Below are 21,937 nucleotides of genomic sequence, written 5' to 3' on the forward strand. Positions count from 1 at the left end.
TGCACATGACTTTTCTCACCAAGAGTGCTTTTTTTTTGTTTTTTTCCCAGAGTTTTCTCAGTCAACATGTGCCAGTGATTATTTCAAGTGTGACAATAACAGGTGCATCCCAATGATGTGGGTCTGTGATGGTGATAATGACTGTGGAGACATGAGTGATGAGGATGAAAGACATAACTGCAGTAAGTGCAAACAATTAATTCTTCTCTGGAGTCACGTTTCAGGGAAACAGTAGCTTGATTTTTCTGTCTTTGGAGAATATGGTTGTCACACAGGTTCTTCTTTATTGGAAGTATGCAGATAGAATGTTATCTTTATTTTTCTGCTCAGGAGTGTTTTATATTATCTACATAAATGCTTGTAAATGATGAAAAATGATTTGAATGTTTTTTTTTTTTTCTGTTGCATTTAGGTAATGGAAATAATGTCCTACATTTCTAGAACAGATAAAGAGAGCTCAGTTGGCCACTGAGTTAGCAGCTTTAATACTGTTGCAATTAACTGTGCCTCTAGTTTTATCCATTACCCTAGAGTTGTTAAGCGGGGGGCAGGGGTCATTCTTTTAAGTGAATTATGGAACAGACTATGAAACAACATTTCCCATTACCAACAGAGCATAGAACTCTAAATTCAGGTGTCTTAGAGTATCTTTCCATGGTAGGATAATAAAAACAATGACTCAGTGATCTTTGCATTTGATTCTCACATGTCCGTGACTTTGGCGATGGCCCCTGTTGCTCCATATCCTCTATGAAATGGGCGGGCAGCTGCCCAGATCTGGACTGTAGTGTGTACTTTTCTCCCATATCTCTTCTTCAAGACCCCTTTCCTTTTGTCTCCTTTTCACCCTCAGATAAAATATCTCTATTTTATACTGCAGAGTTTCATGATTACATGTTAGCATTTTCGCTCTTTCCTAAAGTGTCATGGTGTCTGTCAACTCTTATTAACAAGTACTCTTGCTGTATATCTAGGAAAGAAGCCCTAGCTTTTTAGAAAATTCTGTGATTTTTTTTGCTGTCTAGATAACCATTGTGAGTTTCACTTTTCTCATAAAACTGGCATAAAATGCCTATCTCACATTGTGTTTGTGTGATTATACTTTATAAAATAAAAAAAAATTACCAAATGTATGGGATTTTTAGTATCCAGTTAATAAAATGCAAGTAGTTTTCTATATCCCTAAGGGAAAACTATGACCTTACATTAATTTTATGGAAATTAAATTATGAGGTGTTTATCTTTACTTTTTACTTCTGAAAAAAATTCAAGGTCCAAAGCATTTAAAATGAAAATTTGGGAGAGTAATTTGTCTTCCTATTTTCCCTTCATTTCCCTTCATCCCTCAGACTTATGTAACGTAAAGCAAGATAAATACTGATTCAGAATGAACTTGACTGCTGGAATGAGGCTCATATGATTCCTGATTCTCTTTGTGCTTTAGCTTCAGAGAATCGCAACTGCTCAAGTTCTGAGTTTGCCTGTGAGGTTGGTGTGCGTCCACACAGAGGCTGTATCCCTAAATCGTGGGTTTGTGATGGCGAAGCAGATTGCCTTGATGCCCTTGATGAGCACCAGAATTGCACCAGAAGATCCTGCTTTGGAACAGAGTTCGTCTGTAACAATGGCTTGTGTATCCCCAACCACTTCAGGTGAATTGGGGATTAAAAAAGTTATTAACAAACCTCAAAAGTCCATGAGGCAGGGCTGGGGCCCATGATACTTTTCATGGCCTCTGAAAATGTTTGGACTTCTTTTCAAATCAAAAGAAAAAAAATAAAGAGAACTTTTAGGTCAAAGAAAGTATTTACATACTAAATAATAATATATATGCCTTTATACCAACGTAGTCCTTAAATATAATTTTAAATATTTTTATGGAGGAAGGGGCCCATGAAAGCAGAAGTGCCTGGGGTCCATGAAGGTCATAACGTGACCTTGCACAGAGGATCAGAAAGATGAGTGAAGTGGGCTCACTAGAAGAAAAGTCTTTCTTGAGGCAGCTGACGCTCAGGGTTTGCCACTTGGAATAGAGGCATGGGCATAAGAAATACTTCATTCAATTCTTTCTGCTATAAGAAAAGTGACAGTGTGAGCAGGATGATGAATGGGACTGCACGCTGTGGCTCAGGGTCAGCCTGACAACAGAGAGAGGCAGGTGAGGCGGACTGTGGGCGTGTGCCCCTGCTAAGAGACACAGACGCTATCAGCATCATGTGTTTGGAGAGAAATTGGGGATCTGGATTTTCACCTGAAATATTCTGATTTTAAGTGGTACTGGGTCTCATGACACAGGTGTGACCGGAACAATGACTGTGGTGACTACAGTGATGAGAGGGGCTGTGTGTACCCTACCTGCGATGAGACCCTTTTTACATGTCAGAATGGACTCTGCATTAATAAGGCCTATGTCTGTGATGGGGACAATGACTGTAAAGATAACTCTGATGAGCTGGAGCACCTGTGTCACACCCCAGAAACCACATGCCCCCCTCATCAGTTCAGGTGTGACAATGGGAACTGCATTGAGATGATGAAAGTCTGTAACAACTTCCCTGACTGCTCAGACAACAGTGATGAGAAAGGATGTGGTGAGTATAATGGAAGATTAGGGAAAAGAAAACGAGGGGGACTGAATGTGGATTCTCAACCCTTTCTGACTTAGTAGGACCTTTCAGTTGGTTCTCTAAGTAGCACACTGCTAGAAAATTACTGTTGTTTGCCTATCAAAAAGCAAGGATTTCTTGGTCTATAAGGTCAGTCACACACGTTTTTTGGACTAATCATCAGTTAGCCATTCATTATAGAGAATCGGAGATAAACAAATTAAGGCCATCCGTATCTAAGAGCAAACAGCACTGATCTTGCAATGACTTGTTGCAATGACTACATTCCTTAATCTGTTCTTAATTTTCATCCTCAGGTGACTAAAGGGGAGAGTTTAACTGGAAGTCCCCCTCCCACCCCGCCCCTAACCCCCACCCTGGTTGTATTAGTTGTTAAAACCATTGGTGAAGGATCAAGGAAGGAAGTTGAGTAAGAGTGACTTTTGAATAATGTGGGGCCTTTAGAAATCCCTTCTTATTTGTCCCTGTTTATTTGTCTTTTTTAGCATGATTCATTAAGAACTTGGCTCTGTCCAAACCCAACCAAACAAAAAGAACTGCATCTGTCCAGCAGGAAGGCTGACTTTTTTTTTTTAATTTAAATTTATTTATTTTAATTGGAGGATAATTACTTTACAATATTGTATTGGTTTTGCCATACATCAACATGAATCCGCCACGGGTGTACATGTGTTCCCCATCCTGAACCCCCCTCCCGCCTCCCCCCCTGTACCATCCCTCTGGGTCATCCCAGTGCACCAGCCCCAAGCACTTTTTTGACCATTATGGTGGGTCCATTACTGACAACTTAGGTTCTCTGATAACTGTCTTTTACCTACAGGCATTAATGAGTGCAATGACCCTACACTCAGTGGTTGTAACCAAAACTGCACAGACACCTTAACCAGTTTCTATTGTTCTTGTAACCCTGGTTACAAGCTGTTGTCTGACAAGAGGACTTGTGTTGATATTGATGAATGCGAGGAGACGCCCTTCGTCTGTAGCCAAAAGTGTGAGAACTTACCTGGCACTTACATCTGCAAATGTGCCCCAGGCTACATCCGTGAGCCAGATGGAAAGACCTGCCGGCAGAACAGCAACATCGAGCCTGATCTCATTTTTAGCAACCGTTACTATTTGAGAAATCTAACTGTCTATGGCCATTTATACTCCCTCATCTTGCAAGGACTGGGTAATGTTGTGGCATTGGATTTTGACCGAGTAGAAAAGAGATTGTACTGGCTTGATATAGAGAATAAAGTCATTGAGAGAATGTTTGTGAATACGACAAACAGGGAGACAGTCTTAAAGTACAATCTACCTGGTGCGGAAAGTCTGGCTGTCGACTGGGTTACCAGGTAAGACAAAAGCTTTTTAAAAGTTAACAAGTTTTTGTGTTTTAAAAAGTGTTCTAGCCAGGCTTTCATCTTAATAGGGAATTGATTTTTCCAACTTGGGTTACCAGGTAGAAACATTTTAATGCTTCTGCATGTTTTGTTTTTTTGTTGTTGCTGTTTTCTGCTGTGTACCTAATAATCAAATGGGATACCACAGCATCTAAAATCTAGTGATTTTTAAGAATTTATGATATGAATTTTATGGGGCGGGGCATCATAAAGGAAGAAAGAGCTCTGTTATTACTGGAGGTATGTGAAGGGATGATTCATGCTTTGGTTGGTGCATTCAGTCATTTAAAGCTGTTGCCTAAGTGCGATGCTATTCTAGGGACTGGGGTTTGGAGGTAAACAAGACAGACACAGCCCCTGCTTTCCTGGAATTTACAGGCTACTTACAATGCTAGTCATTCCCAACTTGGGCTGGTTATAAATTAAAGAATGGCTAACTTGAAACTCTGAGCATCTTTACGGTAGACAGTGGTATTTTAATTCAACTCTACCAGTTCAATCACACTTCTTCACATCTCTATTGAATCAGACACTTGGCTTTGTGGCTGACAGGAAGCTGCATGCACTTAGGCTGCAAATATTATTGCTTTGGTCACCCTTGACCCACAGAGGATGCTTCCACATCTTTTCTGTTTGATCGTCTTAAGAGTAAAGATGGGGGATGGAGAATTGGCTTCCTACTTCTAGTTGAATAATAGCCTGCCTGCTCCAAAACTGCCTGCAGAATAATCAATAAAATATTGATGTGAATACAAATATTTTATATATAATGACTCTGTGGGGTGTCAAAAAGCATAGCAACTAATGATTTGCAGGAACAGAACTAACCATTTATCTTGTCCTTTGATTCAATGAAGGGAAAGATGGATAATATTTTAACCTTGATATTGTCATTCAGCCCTCTCGCCCCAAAACTGGTAGGATGGTATTTTCCCCTGGACTTTAGCTGCTTTCCTCTTGTCCTAGGCATGTTCTTGACCAGGGGAAAGAATTAGATACATGTGTGGTAGTCAGGAAGATGGAGAGAAAAAGTCTAGGGTGATTGTAGGATAAAATACCTTACGAATGAAGCATTTCCTCAGATGTTCAAGAGAGATTCCAACCAGATTAAACATTCCTTAAAACACAAGGCAGAATAGAACCTAGTCACTTTTAGGCTTAGAGGGGAAGTTCTAAGATACAATTACTTGGAAATTTGAAATAATCTTCCCAGTATCAATAAAGATGTCCACACTAAACTCAAAGATGTTTGGTTCCCAAAGCCCTTAAACTTGATATACTAGTTTTTCAAAGCACAGTGCAAAATTTCACAGTGGAAAATTGGACTGGCTCTCAGTCCTCTTAATTTTTCCCTATATGGGGATGGAGTGTCTTCTCCATATTCTGTTCACACGTCAGTGTTTTGATTGTTGAATAAAGAGGAATTAGTGAGTTGGCAGTAAGCTCCACAGAGTAGAGTGCCCTATGGTATAGCCAGTCTTGAATTAATTCCTGCTCTAGCTCTTACTACCCTCTGGGTCTCAGCAGCCTTATCAAGAAAACAAGAGTAACAGTAGAACTTACTCCGGCAGTTGTTGTGATCTTAGCCCTTAGCCCAGGGCCTGGCACTGAATATGAGCCTGTTCAGTCACTAAGTTGTATCCTACTCTTTGCAACCCTATAGACTATAGCCCACCAGTCTCCTCTGTCTTGGGATTTTCCCAGTAAGTATACTGGATTGAGTTTTCATTTCCTCCTCCAGTGGATCTTCCAGACCCAGGGATCAAACCCAAGTCTCCTTTGTCTCCTGCATTGGCAGGAAGAGTCTTTACCACTGAGCCCCCTGAGAAACCTGGCATTGAATAGATAGCTACTATTATTGTTGCTATTATTGCCCTCTACAGTGATAGAATCCAAAATTGTGGCCATCTCGGTCATCAGTACTCACCCAAGTGAGCAAGGCTTGTACATTTTGGGGTACTCCTTTCCTCATCCACAAGCCTAAGAAGGTACTACTGTCCTGACAGTTACTCTGACACCTAGTACGATTGGATCATGTTTACCTCTAGCAAGGAGACATTGGAGGTTTTGGAAGGGAAATCATTTCAGTGGAAATTGACTATCAGACATTCTAGGAGTATTGAACTTTGGAAGGTTATGGATACTTTAAGACTGGTGATTTGATTAAATGAAATTTGGCTCAGGTTAAGAAAGTTATTTTGCCAGCCTAGTGGGACAAGGCCAGGGAGGCGGTAAATTTTTCTTTAGCTTAAGGATGCTAGCATTCAGAGTTCCCTTTTGCAGTCTCAAGGCTGCACTTGAGACAAGTTTCCTTGACTCCACATGTAAACTGTAATTCATGATACTTATTGATTGCTCTCATTTCTGCTTCCTTGCTCCTGTGAAGCCTGGATCATTACCTGGAAAGATGCCTTTTGCTGTATGAAGCAAGTAAAGCCAAAATCCTTCTGTGGCCCCACAATTCCCTACTGTAAGCTGACATCACCTTGCAATAGGAAAACAAGCACACATTATTGCATCTTTTTTTGCTTCATTGCAGGAAGGTCAACTGTTTTCCTCTTGTCGTTGTTTGCCTGGGGGAAAAGTGCTTGGATGGGAAAGTGTGTGGCTAAATGTACGTTGTTTTACAAGTAAAATGGCTCTAACTCCTGCTTCTCCATCTGCAGAAAGCTCTATTGGGTGGATTCCTACCTGAATTGCCTTTCTGTCTCTGACCTCAATGGTCGATACCGCCGCAAGTTGGCTGAGCACTGTGTGGATGCCAACAACACCTTCTGCTTTGAGAATCCTAGAGGACTTGCACTTCACCCTCGATATGGGTATTGTCTTCCTGTAATCTCAGGCTCTTCTTTTACGCCCTTCTTCCACCTCTGTTACCAAAAAGGCTGTTCACGTAGTGATCTCAAGGCCAGTATCTTGCTGGAATTTGTCTTCTGCTTTTTCTACCTGGTAAATGGCTTAATGGCTAGAAGCATGACTTGTTCAAATAATATTCATATGCTATTTTCTTTGCCATGACACATCACTTCACTTATAAAGTTACATATTTTGGCTGCATGCAAGTAAATCATGGTTAAGAAAACAACAACTCACTTTATTGGACTTTCCATGTCAAGCCTACTGAAATCTCTAGTTTATCATGTTCATTCCTGAGAATTTCCTACACATTATCCCCTTTTAGATTCTGTTAGTTCTCTTTCCTTTATGAAATGCTCTGTAGGATGTAAATTCTGTTTCTCTAATTGGAGAAAGCTTGTGTCTTTGCCACTGAGTTCCTCTGGCTTCAGGGACTGACATGTTGTGTTTGCTCCAACAGGCACGTCTACTGGGCAGACTGGGGTGACCGAGCATACATTGGGAGAGTAGGCATGGATGGAACCCTTAAGTCTCTGATTATCTCTACCAAGATCATGTGGCCCAATGGCCTCACCATTGATTACACCAATGATCTACTCTACTGGGCAGATGCCCACCTGGGTTACATTGAGTACGTACATAGAAAAGAATAAAGCAAACCACATAACTCTTCATTCCAAACAGCAGGGTTTGTGTTGCCAGTGTATTATTCCTGCTGCTGCTGCTGCTACTAAGTCGCTTCAGTCGTGTCCGACTCTGTGCGACCCCATAGACGGCAGCCCACCAGGCTCCCCCGTCCCTGGGATTCTCCAGGCAAGAACACTGGAGTGGGTTGCCATTTCCTTCTCCAATGCATGAAAGTGAAAAGTGAAAGTGAAGTCGTTCAGTCGTGTCCAACTCTTAGTGACCCCATGGACTAGGCAGCTTCTAATTGGCCTGTTTGATGAACGTTCACTCTGAGGTCGTTTCTAACTAAAGTGCCTACAGGCAGTTCGCCGAGCTCTGAGGCATGGTACAAGAGAAAGAGTGTGAACTTTGAAGCCATCCAGATCACAGTTTTGTCTTGGTGCTTTTACTTCTTATACTCCTAAAAAAGCAGCTAGTAATCTCTCCCCTATGGTAGTCAGCCTAGTGCTCAATTCATCTTAATTTCCTTATCCCTTTACTCTGCCCTTCCCTTGCAAATATATGATAAACAGACTTGGAAACATTATACTGTTCAATGAAGAGTACTCCTTGTAAAAAAAGGTAATGCAAATTTTTGGCCAAGCAATATGTGTTTATTTCAGAGACATTGCTAATTATGGTGTAGTTAGATGATGGTGATGTCTTCTGGGTATTTATGAATTCGTACCCAGATACACAGCCTATTGCATGCAAAAAACAAGATCTTAAAAAATTGTGGCATTCTGTTAAATTTATCTTGAAAAAAATTTCACTTGAGAAAAAATACTCATAAAAGTATCTGAGCTCTCTATGTAGAGATCATGTAAGAACTGAAAGAGAAGAGATCAAGACCGCTTTCTGGTTTATGAATTTTTTAAAAATAAATGGATAATGACTATATTCTGGTCATTTGTCTGCAGTCTTAGCAACAGAGATCCAGAAGATTGACCTCTGGTTTTCCTATGCCTTCTTTAAGTTTTCATAAGATATTTTGGAAAAATTTCTGACATCCCATGGCTAATGTTATCAACTTTTTTAGTTGCTAGATCATTCCACCTCTTGTGGGAGTTTTAGGGTCTGCGCCCAGATTTTTAAATATAAAAGTAACAATGAAGTGAAAGTCACTCAGTCATGTCCGACTCTTTGTGACCCCATGGACTAAACAGTCCATGGAATTCTCCAGGCCAGAATACTGGAGTGGGTTGACATTCCCTTCTCCAGGGGATCTTCCCAATTCAGGGATCGAACTCAGGTCTCCCACATTGCAGGTGGATTCTTTACCATCTGAGCCACCAGGGAAGCCCCAAAGTAACAATATTCTGACATAATTTCCTAGCCAAATTCCATGATATTCATTGATTTGTTAGCTCCTCTATCCTTAAAGGCATTAGAGGAGAGGCATGGTCTTCATTGAGTCACTCTTTCTTCCTTTGATCCTAGGTTCTCTGATTTGGAGGGCCGCCATCGGCACACAGTATACGAAACTGGCACACTGTCTCACCCCTTTGCTATTACCATTTTTGAAGACACCATTTATTGGACAGATTGGAATACAAAGACAGTTGAGAAGGGAAACAAATACAATGGGTCAGATAGAGTGGCGCTGTTGAATGTAACACACAGGCCATATGACATCCGTGTCTATCATCCTTATAGGCAGCCAATTGGTGAGTAGTTGATTCAGAAGTTTTTGCACAGTTACTCAGAAGTTTTTGCACAGTTACCTTAGGGTCTTATACACATTACTCTTGTTTTTTTTTTATTTTTTTAATCATTAATATCATAATTTATACTGGAAATGGTGTTACTTGTTAATGTTTTCTATGAAACAAATGTTGAGAGTTGAGGGGATAGAAATTAAAGGTATAGAGTTTATTTCCCTGTTTCTGGAAAAGGCTGCTGATGATTCTTTTTCATAGTATCTGCTATATTCTTAAAGATCTTGGGTTTTGTTTTTTTTTTTTTTAATAAAAATCAATAGTTATTATATGTTGCCTTGACATTTCAGTCCTACTTAAGAAAGCACCTTTGAAAAATACTTTCCTGTATAACCACAATAAATTATAATACCTAAGAGACGTATTATAATCACATGGATGTATTTATAAGAATCATTTCTTTACTAAGATCAATCTACTGAAATGATTAAAAGAAATGCTTAAAGGAAAGTTATAGTAACCATAAAATATAATTTATTAAATGGCTATTTGCATTTGATATCTAGCCAAGTTCTGGAATATTCTTTGGGGATAGAGTGCATTTTGTGGGCCTGCTAGGTCATGTTGTCTTAATAAACTTGGAAGTTAGGAAACATATCATAAACATATTTTATCATAAACATATGATAAACTTGGAAGTTAGGATATATGAGAACTGGCAAACTATTTTTTTCTGGAAGATAATATTCTTCATATTATTTAGCAGAAGTTCAAATTCATCTTTACCTCTGAGTGGCAGCCCAGAAAATTAGTATAGATGTTGCTCAGTTTATCTGTCAACTTGATTCTGGGCCAAGTTGCCTGTTGCCTTCTGTTGCCTGTATCCTTAGGAGGAGAGAATATAGCATCTGTTGGAAAGTAAAACTTTAACTTACGTTCTGGGTGCATGGAGGTAAGCCAAACCTCCCACTTGCTCTCCAAGAACGTTCTTTTTTAATGGAATGTGGGATCTAGTTCCTTAAACAAGAATCAAACCTGTGCCCCCTGCACTGGGAGTGTGGAGTCTTAACCACTGGACCACCAGGGAACTTTTCTAGCAGTAAGTAAGCCTCACTTCTGCACATAAATCAGTATCAGCAACAGGGTTGCTAACACAGCTCTACCATATGTCTTCTTTATGAACTTTTTGAAAAAGCATGTATCTAGGGTAATGATTTTTTTACTAAGAGGTGATGAGTTTTATGTGGCAGGTAATCAGTCCGTCCCTGCTTTAAGTGAATGAACATGTTTTCTCCCTTCTTTCACTAGTGCCTAATCCCTGTGGTACGAACAACGGTGGCTGTTCTCATCTCTGCCTCATCAAAGAAGGAGGTGTTGGATTCACTTGCGAGTGTCCAGATAACTTCTACACCGTCCAGCGTGGTCCCAACACCCAGTGCCTGCCCATGTGCTCCAGCACCCAATTCCTGTGTGCCGACAGCGAAATGTAAGGCTCGCTCCTGCCTCTCTCCGCTGCTTCTCCAGCCTTTGGACACACATTGAACTTCAAGGCCCCTGGGGATAAGAGTTTTCTAGTGAACCAGATTTTGGCTAATTAACATGGCTCATTTGGGATGCACCAAGACTCTCTCCAACTGTCCAACTTCAGTCTGAAGTCTCCAACTTCAGATAATTTCTTCCATGAAAGGAGGCATTTGGGGAACCAAATAATTACACCCAGGCATGCAAATTTTCATATCTGTAACAAGGAAGCAAAATTCTAATGAATTGCCCAAAGTCTCAGGGTCAAGAATGTACATAAATGTACACTGAGAAACAGCCCTTAGGAATGATAGAAATTCCCCATCTTTTTCAAACACGTGCTGGCCTATCTCCTCAGTTAACTATGCTAGAGGATCGAGGGTCACACAAATCTATTTTTGATCATTTGTATTTGTTATGAAACACAGTCATAGATTATTTCCCTCACAGTGGGTACAGCCCTTGATGACTAGGGGTTCAGAGTCAGAGAGTGAGATTAAGAGGAGGTGTTATGCAAACCATAGCATCTAAGATTCAGTGGCAGATTATTTTGATGATTGAGTAAAGAATCTTAGATTAAGAATCTAGCATACCCCATCACGACATAGACTCTCAACAAATGGGAGTGCCTCCAGCTTCCCAGCCCATAGCCTGATGTCATCTCTCCCTCTGACTGATAGTTCTAACCATCCATCTGTTACCCAGAATGCACACTTCACTGTTGGCTGTGGCAGGAATTTGGTCATCATGCTCAAAGCACTTTTTGAGCATATGGTGGGTCTTAACACACCTGTTCTTTCTAACCTAGTTATGTTTTCTCTGAAGATTATGCCACAGTAACCACGGTTGAACTGATCCTCTTCTTGGGCCGTGATAAAACGCTTGCATATCATTGCTTGAAATTCAGCTTTGCCTTCTTCTCTCCGAATGGTCATTGCCTGCTCCTCTCACTGCCTGTTGCTTTGCTAAGAGAAGGCTGTTTCCTTTGTGCAGGTGTATTCCTATCTGGTGGAAATGTGACGGGCGGAGAGACTGCTTGGATGGTTCCGATGAACCTATCACTTGCCCACAGCGCTTCTGCGCATTAGGAATGTTCCAGTGCAATGATGGCAACTGCACCAACTCACACTCCCTATGTAATTTGCGTCAGGATTGCCCTGATGGGTCGGATGAAGACCCTGTGCTTTGTGGTGAGTGGAATCACTTTCCACGTTCTTTGCCCGCTTCTGTAGTTGATCGTGTACAATCAGGTTCTGTGGGGGTTTTCTGAATATCAAATCAAAAGCTGGTCCAAAATCCTGGGGGAGGAAAAAGACAACTCAGAGTCCATCCCACATTATAAGTTGTCTATATTGGTGGTTCTTTGCTGTGTACTGTGTATAGAGTCTTCTTTAAGAGCTAATATTGAGGGTGAAATCAGGGATTCTCACATTTTAAACAGGGACTCTCAGTTGTGATATTTATTTATGTCTCCAGTTTTAAAAAGCACCCTCTCAAAAAAAAAAACTCCACTAAAACCCAAAAAATAACCAAAAGTAGCACATCAACAATACCAACAAACACACAGTTTGAAAACCATTGTCCATTAGGGCAACAGGTACCGGAGAAAGTGAATTTAGTAGGCTGTCAATCCTCATCCTCTAATGTTACATTCAAGAAAAAGATCTTTAAGAATGTAGGGGACAGTAATAGTCAAAGGACTATCTGCCCGTGTAGCGTTACTGGTTAATAATAAGTGCATTAGGCCATAAGTCCTCTAAAAGGAAAGTATAGTGGAGTTCTACAGGATCCATTAGTGTAAATTAGGGGCTTCTGTTCCTGAACGCTTGCAAACTGATAACCAAATGCCACCGCTTGCAGAGCATCACCAGTGTGAGCCCTACGAATGGCAGTGCGCCAACAAACGTTGCATTCCGGAGTCCTGGCAGTGTGACATGCAGGACGACTGTGACGATAACTCGGACGAAGACAGCTCGCACTGTGCCAGCAGGACCTGCCGGCCTGGCTACTTCAAGTGCGCCAACGGCCACTGCATCCCTCAGATATGGAAGTGTGACGTGGACAACGACTGCGGAGACTACTCAGACGAGCCCTTGCAGGAATGCTGTGAGTTCCGTGTGCCCGTCCGGCCTGAGAACAGCTCTGTGTGGCTGGAGAGAGAGTGCATAGGCCCTGCTGTGGCCCTATGGCATGCACCCTCTTCGCTCTCCCCAGGAATGCAGAGGAGAGCTGCATGCTCAGCCTGCAGCTTGAACCACATGCCTGGGTCTCAAATGGCGGATTCCTGGTCTCTGCCCACGGGATGTCTAACTACAGAATATGATAAAAGAACTTACATTTTTATCTTGCACCTTCTGTTTTGAGCCTCAGAGAAAGCTGGTGAGAGACAGCGAAGGTGAATGAGGGACCTGAACCTCATGTGATTTTTTTTAACTTCAAACCCAGTAAAAAAATGTACCAGGGTACATTTTCCCCCATCCCACCCCATTCCCCCCTCAACAGTCTGACCACAACATAAATGAGTTGTAATGATGTGTTGAGAAAACCTAAGGTCTCTGCCTTTCTACTCTGAGTGAACAAATCACACCTAAAGGAGACACAGGCTTCCCAGGTGACTCAGTGCTGAAGAATCCATCTGCCAATGCAAGAGATGTGGGTTCGATCCCTGGGTTGGGAAGATCCCCTGGAGTAGGAACTGGCAACCCACTCCAGTATTCTTGCCTGGAAAATTCCATGGACAGAGAAGCCTGGTGGGCTACAGTCCATGGGGCTGCGGAGAGTCAGTCACACGACTGAGCGACTAAGCACAAATGAGACACCGTTGCCAAAAAGACAGAGTCTGGTTGGTTGATAACATGGTCACTGTGGAAGGTGTCTGTGGTTTCCTGGCAGGACAACGACTTCCGTTCTTACTTTGCTCCGTCCTGTCTTTTCAGTGGGCCCCTCCTATCGCTGTGATAACTATACGGAATTCAGCTGTAAAACAAACTACCGCTGCATCCCGAAGTGGGCCGTGTGCAATGGCGTCGACGACTGCAGGGACAACAGTGACGAGCAGGACTGTGGTAGGCGGCGCGGCGTGGCGGGGAGGGGCGAGAGCTTACCAGCAGCTGGGCTGGATTGCCCACGTCATCCTTCCTTCCTTTACCTCTAATAACGTTTGCATTTTACAGTGATTTTAAAGGGATCCCGGCATTTTACAGGGGTACTGGGAGGTTCATTTATATCATCTTAAATGAAATCTTTCTCCAAATGTGAAGATATTAGGAATTTGTGTAATTTCTCACAAATGGGAAAGTCTTATTTACATTTGACAAGTTTGTCTTGTCTTACAGACTGATTGAAATGGATGGGAGGGAGGAGGTAGAGAAAACATTTGATATGTATCTCTAAAAATGATATTTCAAAATCAAAATATTTCTTATTTGGAGGTTTTGGTATTTCGAATGTCTCTCTGACCTTCCACGTCTTTTGTGTTTGGCAATATAGAAAGAATCTATGGACAAAAGGCCAAATGAATTAATGGAATTTTCCAAGATTAGGCATATTCTCTAGCTGAAAAACAGTGCGTGTTGTGTTTAGTTGGAAGAGAGGTAGGAAAGATAATGAGTTATTTTAATAACACTGAATCTAATCACCTAGAGACAATGCAATGGACATGTTTTGTTTGCTGGCAGCATCATTTAATTTTCCTTTTCAGGCCTTTGTTGCAAATTACAAGCCAGGGACCAAATCATTTTTTGAACTGTTTTCTACAAAAGAGAATGGATTTAGTTTCAAATAGTAGGATAGGCTCAGTCTATCCTAAAGAGGAGTATTGACAGTGAATGTGGCTGGCATTCCTCTTTCTGGGAGTTTCGAGACTAGGGTAGCATAAGCCTGAGACCGTCTCACGAGAGCCAGTACTACTTTGGCATTCCTTGACCATGGGCTTCTGAAGTATTTGCAATGACTGTGATTTGCAGAGTCAATGACATGCAAACCTTCTGGGGAATTTCGGTGTACAAATCACCGCTGCATCCCTCTTCGCTGGAGATGTGATGGGCAAAATGACTGTGGAGACCGCTCTGATGAGGAAAACTGTGGTGAGTGTTCGGGGTCCTTCTTTCCCATGTGCCATTGGAGTGGGAATGTCTGCTCTTTGTAACTCAACTGTCAATGCCATTCATCCTCAAAGGGTAGGATGATGGCTGTCTGATCTCTTGCTTTCTGACTGGTACATTTCTACTTTTCATCTTCTTAGCAGATTGTAATCACGCTCTAGGAAAAGAATATTTACCCAAGTATATCTTTTGTCTGTTAATTTATTTACACTCAACAACATCTTTTTTTTTTTCCAAAAAGAACTTGAGGTGACTTACATCATTGCCTTATGATATGTATCAATTTCAGATTAACTAACATGAAATATACTCTAACTTTAGTCTCCTTTTGGAAATGAGAAAGTATGGGCTGTGGAAAGAATCAGGGTGCTGGTTTCACCTGCAATTATAACTGACTAAAAACAGACTTACAATTGAAGTGAAAAGTCTATTTTTGCAGGTTGGATAGTCTGGGACTTGGGGCACAGGAGGGGGTTGGGCACAGAGGGCACTTGGGCCAGCCCACTGTGTATGAGTCCTGGTGCCCTCTAATGGCCATGTGGCTTTCCTTTTCAGCCCCCCGGAAATGCACAGAGAGCGAGTTTCGATGTGATGATCAGAGCTGTATTCCTTCTCGATGGGTCTGTGACCAAACCAATGACTGTGGGGACAACTCAGATGAGCGGGACTGCGGTAACTGTTACAGCAATTTGAGGGGCTTCCCATACAGTCTCGTACTAGGATCAGCACATTGGAGGGGAGTAGGGAATTCGGTATTCTTTCTTGGGAAATCCCATGGATAGAGGAGCCTGGCGAGCTGCAGACCATAGGGTCACAAAGAGTTGGACATGCCTTAGCCATGAAACAACAACAACAGGGACTTCCAATGTGTATTTGTAAGGTTTTATAGAGTAAGATGACTTTTGTGTATTTTCGGTAATATAGAAACCTTAGCATTACAGTACCTTCTTCTCTGTACTTTCTAAGCTGTATGATTACCTTAGGGCATTCTAGATCAATAATAGGGGAAAATCACAAGAGAGTTTTAAAAATCTCATTTTAACTAGAGGAGAGATTGGTACTTCCATCTCCGTATCTTCAATGGGGAAGGTGTAACTTTTGAGAGTTTATTCACTCACTAACCACAAGTTGTGGGTTTGTTGTGAGCCAGTCACTGGGTATGGATAGGAATGCGATGGAATACTTACTACCCTCCACAGAGCTAAAACTTGTCTGAGAATACCAAGGCACCTTGGAAATAACATTCTTTCCTTTTCAGAGATGATGACCTGCCGTCCTGGATATTTTCAGTGTGATAGCGGGCACTGTATTTCTGAACATATGAAGTGCAATGGGGTGGCTGACTGTCGCGACGCCTCTGATGAAGCCAATTGTCGTAAGTTTCTAGACAATTCGTATGGTTATGGCTGTTTAGACCCATTAGCCACCACTTCTTAGATTGAAAGGTCATAGATATTTTCTATTCAGCATTCATTGATAATTATCAATTTACATGGGGCTTGAGTCATCATGTCTATATATTTCACAGTAGTCATTCAAGTATATTTCACAAATAATATTTCAAATATTATATATAGATAGAGAATATGTTATGTCTGTGCTAATGAAAGTATTTATATATTATCAACTACTCTACAAATCATTAATCACATAAAAATTTGGCAGGAAAAGAATATTCAAGCAATGAATAAATGGGTATTCAACCATATTGAAGGTCCAGCATTAAGCATTTTCTGAATTGTAACAAAGGCATATAAAACCATTTAAAAGTATAAAGCCTATATGATCATTTGTATTTTAGTCTTTTTGAACCACTGAATAAATATTAACTATTGATGCTTATCTATGATGGATTTTGTTGATCATGTGGTTGCCGCATCTTAAAACCTTGGTTTCCTAGAGACTTTAAATATATGATAGGAAAAGCCAGTGCTGGCACTGCTGAAAAGTTTCACTTACCTGAAAAAGAAAAAACCCAATGCTGTCCATAGAATGACTCGTGTCATTAAATACTGGGCTTAGTCAATTACCCTTAAGAAACATTCCATCAGAATTTCAGACGGTTTAAGGCTGCAGTACTTGTGGTTGAATCAGAAAAGAGCAGGCTATAATGGAACACTTTCTATTAGGAGAATTCTTTCTATAAAAGGAGAAATAGCCAGCTAGCTTTCCAAAAAGTATCTATTTCTAATCATTTGAATATGTCTCCTCCCCACCGACAGCCACCCGCTTTCCCAATGGTGCATACTGCCCAGCTACTATGTTTGAATGTAAAAATCACGTTTGTATCCATTCATCATGGAAATGTGATGGTGATAATGACTGTGGCGATGGTTCCGATGAAGAACTCCATCTGTGCTGTGAGTGAGAGACTGAGGGGTGGTGTTGTCAATGTTTCTTATGTGGAGCATAAGTGGGAGGGCATTTGTACAATTTTTGTGTGTTGGACACATGATCTGATTAGTGCACTTTCCTTGGCCTTCCTGCTTAGTTCTCTACTTGAGACATGAGAAAGTTGGGCAGACATCCATAGTTTTAAACATTTTTGTGGCCTTTGAAAACAGTGGCCTCAAAAGAAATTGTTGGAAAACCAATATGCATAAATAAAGGCAGGTCTGTTGTGGTCGAAGTCTGAGTTAGGGTGGAGTGTATATCTCTCCTGCTCCACCCCACTTTCAGTGCCCCTCAGAGTACTTCTGCCAAGCCTCTGGAGCTTCACAAAGCACCTTTAGGAAATATTAAAACCACTTAATCTTTAAACTCACTTCATTTACATCATAATTCAAGCCCATCTAATTCCTTTCTGTTGTATGATGCATATTTGTTTTTTAAACCAGTCAATCTCAATGTGGGTACCCATCCGAATCCCTTGGGAAAAGGTGCTTTAGAAGCACATGCTCTGGTCCCACCTCAGGCTTAGACCTATCAAAGGTCCAAGGACATTTTGGGTCTGGGCAAAAATATATTGAAAAAGCTCCTTAGGTTTTAATTTGGTGTCTTGGTTGAGAACTACTGCATTTTAGCAAAATGAATGAACATAAGTTTGTTTTGATCATTTTGCTCCATGCCTTGAGTCATTGGAGATCTCAGGTGTTATCTTTGTTACTAAGAGAGTCAGTATCACCTGGCGACCTGTTAGAAAAACAGATTCATTGCTGGCAGTGGAGGCCAGCAATCTCTGCATTAGTAAGCTGCCCACCCGCCTCCCCAACCCCTCCCTCACCAACCATGTGATTCAGATGCAAGCCAAGGTTAAGAAGGTCATGTAAGTAGAAGCCCTCCATTCCTCTTGAATCTCTTAATTCTTAGTCTCATTTAGCTGTAATTCACTTCTGAGGTTCTCATCATCACCTCTTCCATTCAATTTCCTAGATTCCTCACTATTCATTTTAGCCCTCACTATTCATTTTTATGATTTGACTCTAGAAAATAATATATCAGAATATTCCTTCCATCAAGAGAATTTAATTATATTATATAATTAAAATATAAATTGCATTATATTTTCCCAGTGGCATCCCAATATTTCCCTTGCCACATCTTTTCTTCTAAGGAATTAACAATAGTTTGTTTTGTTTTTCACTTGAAGAATCTTGAAAAAGAGCCTAAACATGTGTAACTGTCAAATAAATCCTGGAAAAGTTGTTTCCCACTATAAGATAAAGTGCCCATAGTTAGTAAGATTAAACTTTGGGGAGACAGAGACACAGCCACATGAAAATGATCCACACTGTTTTATAATGTTACATTTTCCTTTCACCACAAATAATCCTTGTGAAGTTCTATTAACAATACTTCCAAGAGCCAACTTTTGCAGCTGTTCTTTTTTTCCCCTCAACCTCATTAAAAATCTCTCCTCTTGCTTCCTGTGTGTGGTACCAAGGCAGAAGGAAAATCAAACAGCTCATGTCGTCCATGGGAAAGAGGAAGACACCTGTGTGTTGAGTTCTGAATTCCTGGTACATGTAGAGGACTGTGTCCCTGTTCTAACCAAGGGCCCTGGGTTTTACCTGTAGGTTCCTCACAGGGGCATGAGCATCAGCCAGAGATCTAACTCTGGGTAACAGAATGAGTACGTGTTTGCTTTGAGATGTCAACTTTGAAAGTAATAGGTGAGGAAATTGAGGAAGGAAATTCCATCATGGTGTAGAACTTTAATGAATGGACTTCATTTTCTGGATTGTAGTCAGAGGGACAAACAGTGAGCTCCTGGCTGTTAGGATGAGAGTTAGTGTATAGTCCTGCTGGTCTCTCCAACCTCCCGGCCACCGTTGTCCTCCTCACTCTAGCTCCAGCCACAGAGATCTTTTATTCAGGTCCAGAAGCTTGCCATCTTCCTCCTGACCCAGACTCTTCCCACGTGAAGCCCCTTCTGACTCCTCCTCCCCTAGATCTATATCAGATCTTCCCAGTAGCTGGTTTCATAGCATGTTTCCTTTGGGGCTGTTACCACAGTTTTAGTTGAATGGTTAATTTGTGAAGTTGGTTTCTTTGCTAGAATAAAAGTTCCATGAGGATAAGGACTGCGTCTTTCTTTTCCCCAGTTGAACCTGGTGCACAGAGCAGCACCAGGGTGTCAACAAGACACTCAAGATATGTTTGTCAATTGGTTAATCAAATAAGCCAATAAGGGGCGAATCAAGCAAGCCCAAGCCTGGTGTTGGCAACAGGAGTGTTTTTATATCCTGACCCTTATGTTCTATTCTTAATGTAAACTTTTGCTTTTTCATCTTGTGTTCTAGTAAATGTTGCCTGTGACTCACCATACCGTTTCCGGTGTGACAACAATCGCTGCATTTATCGTCATGAGGTGTGCAACCAGGAGGATGACTGTGGAGATGGAAGTGATGAGAAAAAGGAGCTCTGTAAGCAAAAGTCAAAAGGGAGAAGGGAAAAGAAAGGCCCCCAGTGTCTGCAGTCCAAAAAATGTACCTCAGGGATTTCAGTTTGTTCTATAGAGGCTTGAGCTGTGCGTATGACTGCAGATCTCCATGGACATTGTTTGCAAGACTCCCTAAACACACAGTACTCAGATGCAGCCCTTCCCCCATTCTTCCTATTTCATTTGAACCAGATGTTGGAAAGTTCCTTAAGGAAGTGAGAACAAACACTAAATAGTGGTTTGAGTCCCACTTGAAAAACTAAGGGTTTCTCTCTTTTCAAAAATGAGGTTTGGTCACTCTTCAGCCTAGAGCTTCTAACTGTTAATCTAGGGATGGGAACTTCTCAATGTCCCGCTGAAAAGCTCATGTTGAGTAAGGCTGCACTAGTGTTCACAGGGCTTATCTAATATCCTTCTTTAAAATGAAAATGCATTTCCCAGACGAGAAAAATGATAGATTATTTTAAGAGATAAATGGCTGCATTTAATATTTTAGGTATTGAGAAATCTGTGCTTTTCCATTTTGAGACCGTTTTCCATATATCCATTGAAGGAAAGAGCTGATTAATTTTCTGGGCAATTTAGTTTACCTAGAAAAAGTCAGTCAGGAAGGTTATTTATCCTGAGTCCAATTACTTTTTTTTCTAAAAGGATATTAGCTGGGGAAATTTGGATAAATGCTTTTCTATTCTCTATTCCTTACATTGATGTGGCCTTAGAATGCTTACTGCCAGTTGCCATCCTATGTCAGGCAGACTTTGATACCATCTCCATGTTCAAGTTTGAACCCTTCTTCTCCTTCCCCTTTTTGGGGCAGAGATGAGCCAATGGTTATAACATTGTTAATATGTTTGTTTGAAGCATAATACAAAAGGATGAAAACCTGGAAATAAAACCTTTTTTAAAAATTGGGGCAGGTTTACATCTTTTTGTCTTCTGTTTCCACTTCTTCTATTAATCATGCCATACATTTGTAGGATGTGATCAAATCCCATTGTGGAAAAAAGGGATAGGAAGCTAAAATTCTTCCCATGGAGGAGGATGTTAGAGGAATCACAGCCAGGCATCACAGTAGACAAACTGCAACATTTCAGTGGCTTACACCAGCAGAGGCCTAAAGTTTGATGAAGGTCAGGCAGCCCCCTTCATCCTGTATTAAGCCATCCGGAACACGTAGTCTTCAAGGTTGCTGAGGCTGGAGAAGAGAGAAATGGAGGAGACAGTTTCCTTACTTCTTAGGCCTGGAAGTGACAGGTGTCCATTACGCTCATAGTCCATTGGTTGGATCTGGCCCCAAGCTACCTGCAAGGGAGACCAGGAATTGTAGGGAAGCACCAGCTTATTTGTGAGAAACACTGTCTCTGACACAGAAGGAAGCATCTTGTTTCACAAAAGACAATGTTTTGACTTGAACTTATTCTTAAATTATAGGTGTAGAACCGACTCCTAGACCTTGTACACCAGATGAATTTAAGTGTAGCAATGGGCGTTGCATTCCACAGCACCGGGTGTGTGATCATGTTAATGACTGTGGTGACAATTTCGATGAGACGGGATGCAGTAAGTAAATAATTATTTTTGTACTTCATGGTAGTAACTCAGGTTACCTTACTGAAAAACTTGCAATAACATAAAGTAAATGGTAACCACATTTGTCTTTAGTTTACATGTTGTGTTTCTTTATTGAACAGTTTTCTATACCAGACATTGTGCTGAATACTACATGAATACTAAATAGGACTATTTCATTTTATCCATGTAACAATCCTGTGAGTTAGGTATTGTTTGTCTCTCTGTCACTCTCTTTTAAACAAATGAGGAAACCACCCTACAGGTTAAATAAATTGGCTGTGTCTTCCTGTCATTAAGAAATTGAGTCAGGATTTGAACTCTGGTCTCCTTTAACTGAAAGGCACAGCCTCTTCCCAGTTCACTAGGTGGCTGTCAGCACCTTAAAGCTATTTATTCTGTTTCTAAATTTGCACATTTTTTTCGTCTTAAGCCAAATGCAGTATCTTTGGCACAGAGGGGAAGAGTAGTTGGTAAGAATGGAAATGTCAGGACATGCTTATGGTGCAGTGGTTAAGACTCTGTGCTCCCAATGCTCCCAATGGAGCCTGGTTCAATCCCTGGTTGGGGAACTAGATCCCGCATGCAGCAACTAAAGACCCCATATGCTGCAACTAAGACCTAGCACTGCCAATAAATTAAAAAAATATATATTTTTAAAAGAATAGAA

At 41.0% G+C, this 21,937-nt stretch overlaps 1 protein-coding gene across 1 annotated transcript in view; it reads left to right on the forward strand.

The window, feature by feature from the left end:
- The window catches only part of LRP2 (LDL receptor related protein 2), a 177,048-nt gene that overhangs the window by 130,119 nt on the left and 24,992 nt on the right, over positions 1–21,937 (forward strand). The window contains exons 47-63 of the mRNA XM_027558351.1: positions 51–182; positions 1,445–1,652; positions 2,296–2,591; positions 3,448–3,964; positions 6,679–6,831; positions 7,329–7,499; positions 8,975–9,201; positions 10,501–10,678; positions 11,707–11,903; positions 12,574–12,819; positions 13,650–13,778; positions 14,679–14,798; positions 15,372–15,488; positions 16,075–16,191; positions 17,039–17,176; positions 19,559–19,681; positions 21,130–21,258. Of these exons, the coding sequence (XP_027414152.1) occupies positions 51–182; positions 1,445–1,652; positions 2,296–2,591; positions 3,448–3,964; positions 6,679–6,831; positions 7,329–7,499; positions 8,975–9,201; positions 10,501–10,678; positions 11,707–11,903; positions 12,574–12,819; positions 13,650–13,778; positions 14,679–14,798; positions 15,372–15,488; positions 16,075–16,191; positions 17,039–17,176; positions 19,559–19,681; positions 21,130–21,258 (3,198 nt within the window). The remainder of the gene's footprint in view (positions 1–50; positions 183–1,444; positions 1,653–2,295; positions 2,592–3,447; positions 3,965–6,678; positions 6,832–7,328; positions 7,500–8,974; positions 9,202–10,500; positions 10,679–11,706; positions 11,904–12,573; positions 12,820–13,649; positions 13,779–14,678; positions 14,799–15,371; positions 15,489–16,074; positions 16,192–17,038; positions 17,177–19,558; positions 19,682–21,129; positions 21,259–21,937) is intronic.

The sequence above is a fragment of the Bos indicus x Bos taurus genome, chromosome 2, assembly GCF_003369695.1.
Source record: "Bos indicus x Bos taurus breed Angus x Brahman F1 hybrid chromosome 2, Bos_hybrid_MaternalHap_v2.0, whole genome shotgun sequence".
NCBI classification, from domain to species: Eukaryota; Metazoa; Chordata; class Mammalia; order Artiodactyla; family Bovidae; genus Bos; species Bos indicus x Bos taurus.